General features: G+C 44.7%; 2 protein-coding genes across 2 annotated transcripts; one reads left to right on the top strand and one right to left on the bottom strand.

The window, feature by feature from the left end:
• The first annotated feature begins 61 nt into the window (after window positions 1-61).
• Window positions 62-12,556, top strand: PUS3 (pseudouridine synthase 3). The gene is made up of 5 exons (XM_056107524.1): window positions 62-146; window positions 7,738-8,158; window positions 8,274-8,839; window positions 11,636-11,826; window positions 12,147-12,556. The coding sequence occupies exons 2-5, from the start codon at window positions 7,784-7,786 to the stop codon at window positions 12,455-12,457; spliced, it is 1,443 nt and encodes a 480-aa protein (XP_055963499.1). The 5' UTR covers window positions 62-146; window positions 7,738-7,783; the 3' UTR covers window positions 12,458-12,556.
• On the bottom strand, window positions 2,447-6,824 carry HYLS1 (HYLS1 centriolar and ciliogenesis associated). The gene is made up of 2 exons (XM_056107525.1): window positions 6,741-6,824; window positions 2,447-3,750 (listed from the first exon to the last, which is right to left on the bottom strand). Exons 1-2 carry the CDS (start codon window positions 6,752-6,754, stop codon window positions 2,829-2,831), a joined length of 936 nt encoding a protein of 311 aa, XP_055963500.1. The 5' UTR covers window positions 6,755-6,824; the 3' UTR covers window positions 2,447-2,828.
• Window positions 12,557-12,694: the final 138 nt, after the last annotated feature.

Genomic DNA, 12,694 nt, shown 5'->3' with positions numbered 1-12,694 from the left:
GGGAGACGAGCCCGCAGCCGGGGCTCGCAGACCGCCATTGCCCCACACAATGGACTACATTTCCCGTGAGGCCTCGGGAGCGCGCGGATGACGCACCGCGACGCTTCCGGCCTCGCGGAGAGCTGTGCGCGTCCGACGCCCGGAAGGTAAGTGTGGAGTCTTTCTGGAGGCTTGTTTTGTGGGTCCTAGGAAGAGGAGTGGGCAAACGGTCAAACGGTTGGACGGTTTTCTCTTTCGTTCTGCAGCGACCCCCTCCCCCCCCCCCGCCCAAACCGTCACCTTTTCGGAAACGCAAGTGGCGGGCTGAAGTAGGACTTCGCTGATGATGATGATGATGATGTTGATGTTGTGTGTCTTGGTGCCTTTCGGAGCTCCTGGCCGAAAACTCGCAGCAGTGGGGGGACTCTGTTGATTCGATTCTTACCGCGAAGTTTGGTCATAAAACGCGATGCCAGTAGAGGTCGGGGTCTTAGTCCTAAGTGGGGTGGGAGGGCTCCTGGCGGCGTTTCCCACATTGCCTGGACAAGGGTTCACTTTTCAACACGTCTCTCAGGCCTCGGATACTTAGCCCTCCTGATTTAAAAGAAAACTTGCCCTTCCCACTGCTCCAAAGGATCCTAACACGTTGGGGACGAGATTTTTTTTTTTTAATTTGGGGGTCGAAGAGAGTACAGCGAGTTAAGGCTCTTCTTGCCTTGCACGCGGCTGACTCGGGTTGGACCCCACCTCCCACCCCGAGCCCCCCCCATCCCCCATCCCCCATCTCATATGGTCCCAGCAGGTGTGATCCCTGAGCGCAGGCAGGAGTGAACCCTGAACACCGCGGGTGTAGCTGCGCCCCCCCCCCACCCCGCACAAAAACGTCGATACATTGTGTCCACATGAATTCCCTTCTTGGGATATTTTGGAGGCCTCCACTGAGCGCTGGTCCTTGTGGGATTGTCTGCATTTCACCGTGAGAAGTGAGAAATTGGCTGGAGAAAACGCGGAGCCAGACTCGAGACCAAGCCTCCAAGCCAGTGCTGCTGAATATTAAGCCACATTGAAATGTCGGCCACTGGTGGGTCAGTCTGCGCTGGTGACAGCATGTCTTAAAGGTTTGATGGGCCGGAGCAGTAGTACAGCAGGCGGGGCGCTTGCCTTGCCAGGGGCCGACTGAGGTTCAATCCCTGGCATTCCGCATTCTGCCTAGCACTGCCTGGGTTGCAGAGCTAAGTAGCAACCTCTGAGCATCGCGGGGTGTGAGCCCCAAACCCAGAAGCCATAAGTTTGATCTAGAACGATAGACTTCGAGCAATACTGAGCTGAGCTTCATATTAAGGAGATATTCAGCGTTTTTTTTTTCCTTAGTGCAGGGCTAGCGGTAACCTCTGAGCATTGCAGGGTTTGACCCCAAACCCCCCAAAAACCCATAAAGGTTTGATCTAGAACATTAAGACTGGGCAATGTTGGACTGAGATTCATAGTAAGGCGGTATCAGTCAGCGTTTTGGTGGAACAAGCAGTTTTGACCACTTTTTTTCAGGGCGGGGTGGAAGAACATCCTGTGATACCCAAGCTTAGTTCCTGGCCTTTTTTTTGCATAGGAATTACACCTGGCTATTAATTTGTTCTTATGGGGACATACCCGGTTCTGGGAGTAGGGTTCATTCCTACCAGTGCTGTGGAGCTGATGTAGAGGTGTGTACTGTTTGGGATTAACCCACAGCCTTGCACTTGTAAGTTTTGTGCTCTATTTGAGCCACCCAATCCTCATATACCCCCCGTGGAAGAGGGTTTTAAGGACTGTAGCAATAGCACTGCCAGTCGGGAGCTTGTCTTGCTGACATCAATCAGGCTTCTCTTACCAGAACCCCATATGGCACCCCAAGCCTGCCATGAGTGATCCCTAAGTGCAAAGCCATGAGTAAGCCTGGAGCACAACCCATGTGGCTCAAAAGCCAAAATAAAACATGTTATTAGCCGTGTGTGTGTGTGTGTGTGTGTGTGTGTGTGTGTGTGTGTATCAGTGCTGTTATTGAACTACTGAGCATCTACTCTTGTGAAAATTGGAAGTTACCTGGATTTACTTTATATCTTTAGTAGCAAGAGGATACCATCTCACCTTCCTTTTAGGATTGTCAGTATAAAAGGCAGAAGCGGGGTGGGAAAGGGGAAGGACACAGGTTGTTTTGGGACCTGCCAGAAAAAACAAGAGGAGTAAGCCCTGTTTTGCTCAGGGATTACTCCTGGTGGTGACTGAGGTGCCATATGGGTTGCTGGGGACTCAACCTGGGGTTCAAGGCGAAGGGCCTTAGCCACCGTTTTATGTCTGCTGCCCCTAGATATTCTTTTTCCCCTTTGGTTTCATTATTTGGTGAGAAAATGAAGGAGCATGTAATTGGAAGCTAAATCATAGGTCAGGTCTGTGATCATCACTTTGTAGTTCGGTAAAAATAAGGCCCAGCTCGTGAATGTCCAAAATCCTTTAATAGATACACTTGCACCTTTAAACACCCAGCAACTTTAAACATACACTACATTGGCCAGAGATAAAATGGCAATGGAACGGCAACAGTGCTGACTGCTTACTAATCAAGTCTGCTTTTCATCCTTGGGCCTCATTACTGCAGTTGCTTAATGAGTATGGCAATTTGACAGCCAAGTGGTATCTGATGCCCGTGCGATACATAACTAGGGAAAAAAAAACTAACAGTGGGTGAAGTCCTTATTCTGCAAGTCCAATTCCATTCCCTAGGCTTTCAAGTTGTTTTTATTTAAAATGTGAGATCCAGAGAACTAGGTTACCTAAACTGACCTGTCGAAAAGGAGAAACAGGTGAGGAAAAACTCAGGAAGGAGAAAGAGGGAAGGGCAGCTTCCTGGGCATGATACCATTAGCAAGGTCACAACGAATACCCCAGCGAAGTGCAGATCTTTTCTTCTCAGTTGGCACTAGGTAATTGTTCGGAACATAAATGTGCTGAGGCTTGGATTGGGGTTCTCGATAAAGCATTTGCTCTCGGACCCCCCAACGTAATTCCTTTCTGTGATCTTCACCAGGTAACCTCATTGAGTCCCAGTCTCGTTTGTACTCAAAATACCGAGCTACCCGGTCGACCTTGCCCCGGTTTCGGCTTAGCTGATCCAGCCTGGGGAGAATAAAGGACTTGGGTCGGCTGGCAACAATCAGGTCTTGTTCATAAGCAGGAGAGCCCATTCCTTTTTGTAGATAGCGAAGGAGCTGATCCTGAGAGATTTCCTGGTATTCGTCTGATAGATCACATGTTCCTGATTCATCAACTGAGGATTCCCTGTCTTCCTGGAACTGCAGATTCATCAGCCTTTCTCTTAAGTCCCAGAGATCTCCTCCACTTTCTGTACCAGCCTCTGACTCACTGATTACTGACTCATCTGTTACTAAAACTTCCCCATCTGGCATCCTACGTAGCACCTTTCTCTTCATCACTGGCTTTCGGAGTGGCTGGGAGGCCTCTGAGACCATTTCTGGAATGACGTTACTTCCTACTTGCGGGTATTGCGGTGGCACAGGAAGTGTAGGTCTATTCCCTGGGGCGACTGAAGCTTTACTATAGGGATCATATTGGGCAGAGCGAGCTTCTCTCCGGACATCACCCTCACCCTGCCCTGCACAGATGCGGGTAAAAGCTGTCGCAGCTGCTAACATTCGTTCTTCTTGATTCATACTGGCCCATTTTTGTCCGTTGTGTCCTATGAGTTCCTCCATTGCTTCCCCTACACCGTCGGTCCTCCTGCAAGAGAAAACACTGATTAGTTTTGGGGAAGTTCCAGCTCTATATTGTTCATTCCCTTCTGACTCTGACAATCAGACGAACAATAGCTAAGGCAATCATAAATACAATAGTTCTATGATAAAATAGGCATCAGTATAAGACAGCGTGTCAACAGTTTGGAGGGTAAGGAATCTATTGCCTCTTTAATTTCCAGGCTCTTCATAGTTCCACTTTCTACTGCCTGGGAATCCTTGCCACTTTTAGTAGCTCCTAGGAGAGGGTAATTCCATTCTGGCATAAGAAAAGTTTCAGGCCACATACATGGGAGTGTATTGCTTAATATACATTATATAACTAAAACCAAAGGGGCATTTTATGTAGCTAGGGTTCTTCTGTGAGTTTCACATTTATTAGTTCACAAACTGTGGGATGGGTCTTCTTACTAACCCTGCTGAGGTGTAATGAGGAGGCTGTGCGTTCAGTCTCTAGCACCACGAAGCTATACCACTAGTAAGTGGAGATTCCGAAATTCTGACTCAGGTTTTCTGATTGTTTTTGTTTTGGGGCCACACCTGGCACTGCTTAGGGGTTATTCTAGCTCTGCATTAAGGACTTACTCCTGGCAGTTCTCTGGGAATGCCGGGGATCAAACGTGGTTTGGCTGTGTGCAAGATGGCTGCAAGCACCCTACCCATTGTACTATCTCTCCCGATCCTGGTTTTCTGACTTTTAACCATGAGGTCTTAACCTAAAAGCAGCCGAATAACAATTTTTGCTTTCATATGCATGACAAACTTTTATATATTTATGTATGTGTGCAAACACATGGTTTATATTTTAACTTTAAGTTGTCAATCTAAATCTGTTTATCCCAGTACATATCACTGAAATAACTTTTAATACCCAACCAGCAACGTACCCAGTACTTGTTTCCACACTAGATCTAAGAGAATTCATTCTACTCCCCATTCATTCCTATATGCATGTGTCTATTTTTTTTTAAAAAAAAGCAAACACATGCACATGTAATTCGACATAAAGATTCTCATTCCAGTTTTCAACTTCAAATGTACTTTGTTCAGTAATTTTCCATATACATTATGTACTTTGTATTATAAAGGAGCATATTATATAACTCTTCTGAACCTTAAAAGATCACCTTGGCAACCCAGCTATGTCAGAATGAGCAGATGTATTTCGTTTAAGTGGCATATACAATTTAAGCATATGAATAGACTGTAATCAGCCAATCTGACTTTATTTAAGCTTGTAATCCTACTGTTAAAATGAGTACTATGATGACTGTCTCGGTAAGATTTTAGATACCTACACCAGAGTATGTGTATGTTTAGTATCCACAAATGGAATAGATGGGTCAAAAGGTACATGTGTATTCAATTTTGATAACTTTTGCCAAAAGCCATCTACAAGTTGTACCAACTTCTTTGGTAAAAAATTTCTCTCTGGGAGCATGAGGGGGACTGGAGGGATATTAGAGTGGGTAGGGCACTTGCCTTGCACACAGCCAACGTTGGATCCCCAGCACGACACGTGGTTCCCCCCACCAAGCCCTGCCAGTAGTTATCCCTAAGCACAGAGCGATAGTAAGCACCAGCCAAGTGTGGCCCAAAAACCAAAATAAAGAGAGAGGAGTTCTCAGAATGGAGAGATTTGCATGAATGGAGGGTTCTGCATAAAGAGACCCAGGCTTGATCCCTGACACCACGTATAAATATACATATTTGTACACATATTGGCATATATTGGGCTGGAGCGATAGCACAGCGGTAGGGCGTCTGCCTTGCACGCAGCCAACATGGCCGACCCGAGTTCGATTCCTCCGCCCCTCTCGGAGAGCCCGGCAAGCTACCGAGAGTATTCGATATGCCAGACACAGTGACAACAAAGTCTCCAATGGAGACGTTACTGGGCCCGCTCGAGCAAATCGACCATCAACGGGAGGGCCTTTACCTTTACCTTTTTACCTATTGGCATATATTAAATAATATATAGTACAAGGGCTGGAGCGATAGCACAGTGGTAGGGCGTTCGCCTTACAAGGGGCCAACATGGCCGACCCGAGTTTGATTCCTCCGCCCCTCTCGGAGAGCCCGGCAAGTTACTGAGAGTATTCGATATGCCAAACACAGTAACAACAAAGTCTCCAATGGAGACGTTACTGGACCCGCTCGAGCAAATTGACGATCAACGGGAGGGCCTTTACCTACCTTTTTATATAGTACATATTACATACTCTATAATCAATTATATGTGTATGTGGGTGTGTGTATACATACTGGCATTTATTTAAATTGGGTGAAATTAAACTTTTTCTAGGTTTATAAACTTATATTAAAACTGATTTGCATTATGAAACACTTGAAATTGAATTTTATCTCTTTACCACCATTTCTCCCTGGTCTGTGGTTTTCCTTCTGACTTCATTTTTTTGTTGGCTTAAGTTTTTATTTTTAGATATATTTTTTATATTTTTCTGGACTTTGGTGCCTTACTTATAAATGCCTTTCCTCTTCCAAAATTTTGCCCTGAATGTGGTTGGCCAAAGTTCAGACACTGGAACCCCTTAGGGATGAACCCTACCAGGAATGATCCCTGATCACTGCTAGGTATGAATGTAGCCCAAAAACAAAGAAAAATTTATTCTGTGTTTTCTTTTGGCTGCAACATTTTTTTTTTACATTTAAACATTTTACCTATTACAGATAAACTGGAAAGGCGGGGGGGGGGGGGGGGGCGGGGTTCAGCTCAATCAGCTATCTACACTTAGGTAACAGTCTTGGAACAGGTGTGGAGAATATTTTTCCTAAAGAAGTGTTGTCCCTTACTGCTCCAACTTTATAGATGGATGCTGTCTTCCATCATTAACTATGCCAGAAAGTTCATCCCTGACATCTAAATGACCTCATTCAACTGACTTATCAGTGCTCAAGGTGCATGAATGGCTTATTTATTTATTTTTTAACCTAAAGAATCATAATGTTAATTACCTTCTTTCTGCCATCAGAACTGCTTAAGTGGGGAAATGTGTCCAGGTTCTACTTCCAATATGAAGTATAGTCAGTGACAGTTTTCTTCAGTCAGGCTAGCTTCTACGGTATCAAGAGAGAACTGAGTATTAGATAACAGTATATAAGCCACTGATTTTACCTAAAACATTGGAGAGCAGTTGAAACTCAAGATCAGACAAATAGATTTGTTATAAAAAGATCACATGAGGGAAAGAAAGCAGATGGTCCTGGGTTTAATCCCCAGCACTGCATGGCCTCCTGAGCCCCGCTGGGTATACAGCCTTAGTGGCCCCCAGCACTGTCAGTCCAAATTCTAATTACTTAAAAAATAAAACCTGAACAGTGCTTGCTGAAGGGACTAGGGAAAAGTCAAAGGGCTGGAGTCTGTTTCTGGATGGCTGGTTTAATCCTTGGCACGTGAGCCTAACAGTGCTGGAGAGCCCCGTCAATCAAATAATCAACCCGAAAATGCTAGAGGATTTATTTATCTATTTATTTGGGGAGTAATATTTTGGTGGGTTTTTGTTTGTTTGTTTTTGTTTTGTTTTTTGCTGTTTTTCCCCCCTTTAAAAACTGGCCAGACACGATGGGAGGGGTGGAAAGGACATGTGGAAAAGGACATGGAGATGATCAACCCAAAATAAATTCAGGCCTTTTGTATCTGGGCAGAAGCCAAAGTCACTATCCTTTAGGTATTAAATCAAGTTATTATAGACTTTTTGAACACAATGGAATAGTTCTGTCACTAAACGTAGCAACTTTTGGGGCCAGAGAGATGGTACAGTGGGTAAGGCGCTTGTCTTGGACGTGGCCAACCCGGATTCGATCTCTCACATCCGTATGATCTGAATGCTGGCAGGAGTAATTCCTGAGTGTAAAGCGAGGCATAACCCCTGACTATTGCCAGGAGTGGTCACCCCCCAAAAGAACCAAAACAAAACCCAGCAACTTGACTATCTTTGTACTGTCTTTCCAGGTAGAGTGGTTCTCTATGACTGCTTTATCCCTGTGGTTGTCTTACTATGGCTGAAAATGACCTAGACAAAACCCACGCTGAAAAACTCCAAAAGAGAATACAAGAACTGGAGCAGGAGGTAGAAAGACTTAAAAGAGAACAAGCCAACAACAAGGATTCAAAGGGTAGAGAAAGTTCATCAGGAACCGGAAAAGCCAAGCGTGCATTTGATTTTAGTGCTCACGGTCAAAGGCACATAGCCCTGAAGATCGCCTACCTGGGCTGGGGATACCAAGGCTTTGCCAGTCAGGAAAATACAAACAATACCATTGAAGAGAAACTATTTGAGGCCCTAACCAAGACTCGACTGGTAGAAAGCAGACAGACCTCCAACTATCACCGGTGTGGGCGGACAGACAAAGGCGTCAGTGCCTTTGGACAGGTAAGGGCCAGAATCCTGTTTTTCCATCAATACTACTTTTCAGAGTAATCTTTTAGGTGTACACCCCCAGGATTCGGGCTATTATATTTTTAAAATACGGTCTCTGATTCCACAGGTGATTTCTCTTGACCTTCGTTCTCACTTTCCATGGAGCAGGGATTCAGAGAATTTTAATTTGAAAGACGAAGTCAATGATGCCGCTAAAGAGATCCGTTATACCCACATTCTCAACCGGGTGCTCCCTCCTGATATCCGGGTACTGGCCTGGGCCCCTGTAGAACCGAGCTTCAGTGCTAGGTTCAGCTGTCTTGAGCGGACTTACCGCTATTTTTTCCCTCGTGCTGATTTAGACATTGGAACCATGAATTATGCTGCTCAGAAGTATGTTGGTACACACGATTTTAGGAACTTGTGTAAAATGGATGTAGCCAATGGAGTGATTAATTTCCAGAGGACTATTCTGTCTGCTCAAGTTCAGCTGCTAGGCCACAGCCTGGGTGATGAGAAACAACAAGAACCTTTCCAGTTATGTCAATTTGAAGTGACTGGCCAGGCGTTCCTTTATCATCAAGTCCGCTGTATGATGGCTATTCTCTTTCTGATTGGCCAAGGGCTGGAGAAGCCAGATGTTATTGATGAGCTGTTGAACATAGAAAAAAATCCCCAGAAACCTCAATACAGGTAAGTTTGGGGGGTTGGGGAGGGGAGCGAAACCAAACCAAAAAGGTTTGCCAGTAGAATATTTTTATATATATTTTATATTGGCTAGCATATAGCCAATATAAAATATATTTCTCTACCAACAACTGTCTAAATAACTAAGTCACTGACTCTAAGTGAAGCTTCACAACTAACTTGTAGAGTTAAGAATGTACAGGGGTGCTTGGAGGGCCCGCTCAGGATGGGAGATGCGTGCTGAAAGTAGACTGTAGACCAAATAATGGCCACTCAATACCTCTATTGCAAACCACAACACCCATAAGGAGAGAGAGAACAAAAGGGAATGCCCTGGCACAGAGGCGGGGTAGGGTGGGGTGGGGAGGGTTGGGAGGGATGCTGGGATCATTGGTGGTGGAGAATGGGCACTGGTGAAGGGATGGGTACTCGATCATTGTATGACTGAAATGTAAACACGAAAGTTTGTAAGTCTGTAACTGTACCTCACGGTGATTCATTAAAAAAAAAAGAACGTACGGGGCATGGTCCATGGAAAGCGCTCAGTGGTGCGGAATGACACCCATGCAAGCAAGCATATGATCATGAGTTAAACTCTTGGTATCGCCACATGCACTCACTGTGATCCTAGAGGCTCTGCTGAGCATGACAGTTCTGTTATAATCCAGTGTGCCACAGTTGTTTCTGGCTGGACTGCTCCGTGTATGTATCAGCACCACAAAGGAGAGAGAGAGAACTAAGTGTGACCACCGACAGGTATGTGAACACAACAGACCTTATGTCCCTCAGTTAAGAATGCAAGTCTCAGAGTGCGGCAGGTCAGGTGGCACCTTGCCCTTAGCCAATCCAGATTCTATCCCCAGCACCACATACTGTCCCCTAAGCAATGCGAGGTCTGATACCTGAGCACCACCAGATATGGCCCAAAATCCAAACCTACTCCCACCCCAAAATGTGCAAACCTCGGTGAGCACCATAGCCGGCTTGTGTGCAGTCTCCAACCACAACATCAGCAACAATGAAGGGAAGACGGAGGAAGGAAAGAATTAAAGAACGTGGAGTCTTTTTAATGGGAATGGAGTCTTAATTTTCTTCCCTCATTGCTCATTCCAACAGAAAAGGAAATGGGTGTCTGAACTAAGTCGCTTAAAAATATAAGAACAGGAGCCGGAGCGATAGCACGGTGGTTAGGATGTCTGCCTTGCAGGTTCAATCTCTGGCATCCCATATGGTCCCCCAAGCCCTGCCAGGAGTAATTCCTGAGTGCAAAGCCAGGAGTAACCCCTGAGCATTGCTGGGTGTGACCCAAAAAGTAAAAAAATAAAAAAAACGAACATTCATTTCTACTGCCTTCTTCAGAATTTGTGTTGAGATTCTGGTGCATTTAAAAAGTGAGTAAGGGGCTGGAGTGATAGCACATTTAAATGTGATAAGGGGTAAGGGGCTGGATAAAGGAGTAAGGGGCTGGAGTGATAGCACATTTAAACGGTGCATTTAAAAAGTAAGGGGCTGAAGAACAGATGACTGGTTAAAGAAACTTTGGTACATCTACACAATGGAGTACTATGTAGCTCTTAGAAAAGATGAAGTCATGAAATTTACATACAAGTGGTACAATATGGAAAGTATCATGCTAAGCGAAATGAGTCAGAAAGAGAGGGATAGACATAGAAAGATTGCATTCATCTGGGGGATATAAAGTAACAAAGTATGAGATTAATACCCAAGAATAGCTGAGATCAGCACCAGGAGGATTACTCCATAACTTAGAGGCCAGCTGGGTATCCTGGAGGAAAGGGCTATTCAGATAGAGAAGGGAGCACCAAATAAAGGATGTTTGGAGGATCCTCCCAGGAGGGGAGATGCATGTCGAAAGTAGACTATGGACTGAACATGTTTGCCACTCAATGCCTCTTTTGCAGACCACAACACCCAAAAGGAGAGAGAGAACACAGGGGATTGCCCTGCCACAGAGACGGGGGGTTGGGGGGATGGGGGTGGGAGGGATATTATCCATGGTGGTGGAAAATGGGCACTGGTGGAGGGATGGGTATCTGATCATTGTATAATTGAAACCAAAGCACAAAAAATTGTAAATCTACAACTTTAAAAAAAAATAAAATAAAATAAAGGGGGAAAAAAAAAAAAAAAAAAAAAAAGTAAGGGGCTGGAGTGATAGGGCATTTGCCTTGCACACGGCCGACCCGGGTTTGTGACCCAAAAAGCAAAAATAAATAAATAAAAAGTGAATAGGTTATTCATAATAAATCTCACTTTTTTGTATTATGGAAATTGTGCCTTTTGTGTTTTTCCTAGTTTACAGTTTCTGAAATTGTGGGAAAAGCAGAAAGTCACATTTTTCTTCTGCGAGAAGGCTGAGGTCAGATGGGACCAGCAATGGGATCTTTTCACTTCATTCTGTACAAAATAGACGTTAGGAAAACTAGCAGGCGGCCTTCTTGTTTTCTTTTTGGTTTTGGTGTCACACCTGAAGTACTGGAGACCGTACGTAGCGCCAAGCAGGAAATGAGACAAACTACCTTACTCTGTACTATGTCTCCTGCTCCTGGTTTTCATTTCATCACAGTAGAGTGAAGCCACTTAAGGGCATTCTCAGTGACTTGTTACACTGAAAAATAGTCCTAACTAGATGAAGTCTAATCAGCTGCCTTATGCTTGGCTTCCTAAAGTTGATATACTAGAAGTGGTGTATCTTTTTGGCTAATAGATAGTCAATACTGATAAAACTTTTCAAAGAACTGACTAGCTATGTGTTCTTCTACTCTTTTTCTCTCTTTCTAGCATGGCTGTAGAGTTTCCTCTAGTTTTGTATGACTGTAAGTTTGAAAATATCAAGTGGATCTATGACCAGGAGGTTCAGGAGTTCAATGTTACCCACCTACAACAACTGTGGGCTAATCATGCCGTTAAAACTCACATGTTGTATAGTATGCTACAAGGACTGGAGTCGTTTGCGGTATCCTGTGGGACAGGTATGACAAGAAAATCAAGAATAAAACAATTGACCAGGGGGCCAGAGAGATAGTACAGCGGGTCGGGTGCTTTCCTTGCCCACTGCTGACCCGGGTTCGATCCCTGCCACCCTGAGCTTTCCAGGAATGATTCCCGAATGCGGAGCCAGGAGTAATCTCTGAGCACCTCCTAGTGTGGCCCCCCAAAACAAAATAAATAAGACTAAATAAGACAACCTACCAACCAGAACTAGTAATATGCACAGTTTGTGGGGAATTTGGTTTGTTTATGTTTGATGCCAGTTTTGTTGGGGTACAGTAATGACTGTGTTATGTTACAGGACCAAAGATGGATGGAGAGGTAGAATGGAGAAATATTAACCCCCCCATCATAAAGCAGACCAGCGCATTTGTGGAAGGAGTGAAAACACGCACATATAAACCCCTAATGGAGCGTCCTAAATGCCAAGGATTAGAATCCCGGATCCAGCATTTTGTACGAAGGGGACGCATAGAGCATCCACATGTATTTTATGAGGAAGAGACAAAAGCCAAAAGGGACTGCAAAGAGACTCTAAGGGAAGAAAATACGATTTTGGAGAAACCAACAAAAAGAGCCTGTGTTGAAACAGAAGTCAAAAGTATCAATTAATCAGACATGGGTTAATCACTACTATGTGTAAAGGCATTTCTTCCTGCCGTTTAGGTAATTTGGATATTCTGTTTCTAAATAAAGCATTTAAATGATCATTTCTTAAGTAGCTGACCACAAGGCTCATGTTTTTTAAGTTCTTGTTCATGGCTCACTCCAGTGTTTGAGAGTTCTACTTTGTATGCCGGAGACCAGGTTCAGTCCCCTACAGTGCACATTCCTGAGCACCACCAGGAA

Source organism: Sorex fumeus, unplaced genomic scaffold (genome assembly GCF_029834395.1).
Source record: "Sorex fumeus unplaced genomic scaffold, SorFum_2.1 ptg000169l, whole genome shotgun sequence".
Classification (NCBI taxonomy): Eukaryota; Metazoa; Chordata; class Mammalia; order Eulipotyphla; family Soricidae; genus Sorex; species Sorex fumeus.
Note: the sequence above shows the minus strand (reverse complement) of the source record. Positions and strands in the feature narration are given on the sequence as shown.

Bases quoted from the DNA above. Each gene is read 5' to 3' on its own strand.
- PUS3 (XM_056107524.1), top strand. From the start codon at position 7,784: ATGGCTGAAAATGACCTAGACAAAACCCACGCTGAAAAACTCCAAAAG. The intron at 8,840-11,635 runs GTAAGTTTGGGG...CTCTCTTTCTAG, and splicing joins CCCCAGAAACCTCAATACAG to CATGGCTGTAGAGTTTCCTC. The intron at 11,827-12,146 runs GTATGACAAGAA...GTTATGTTACAG, and splicing joins TGCGGTATCCTGTGGGACAG to GACCAAAGATGGATGGAGAG.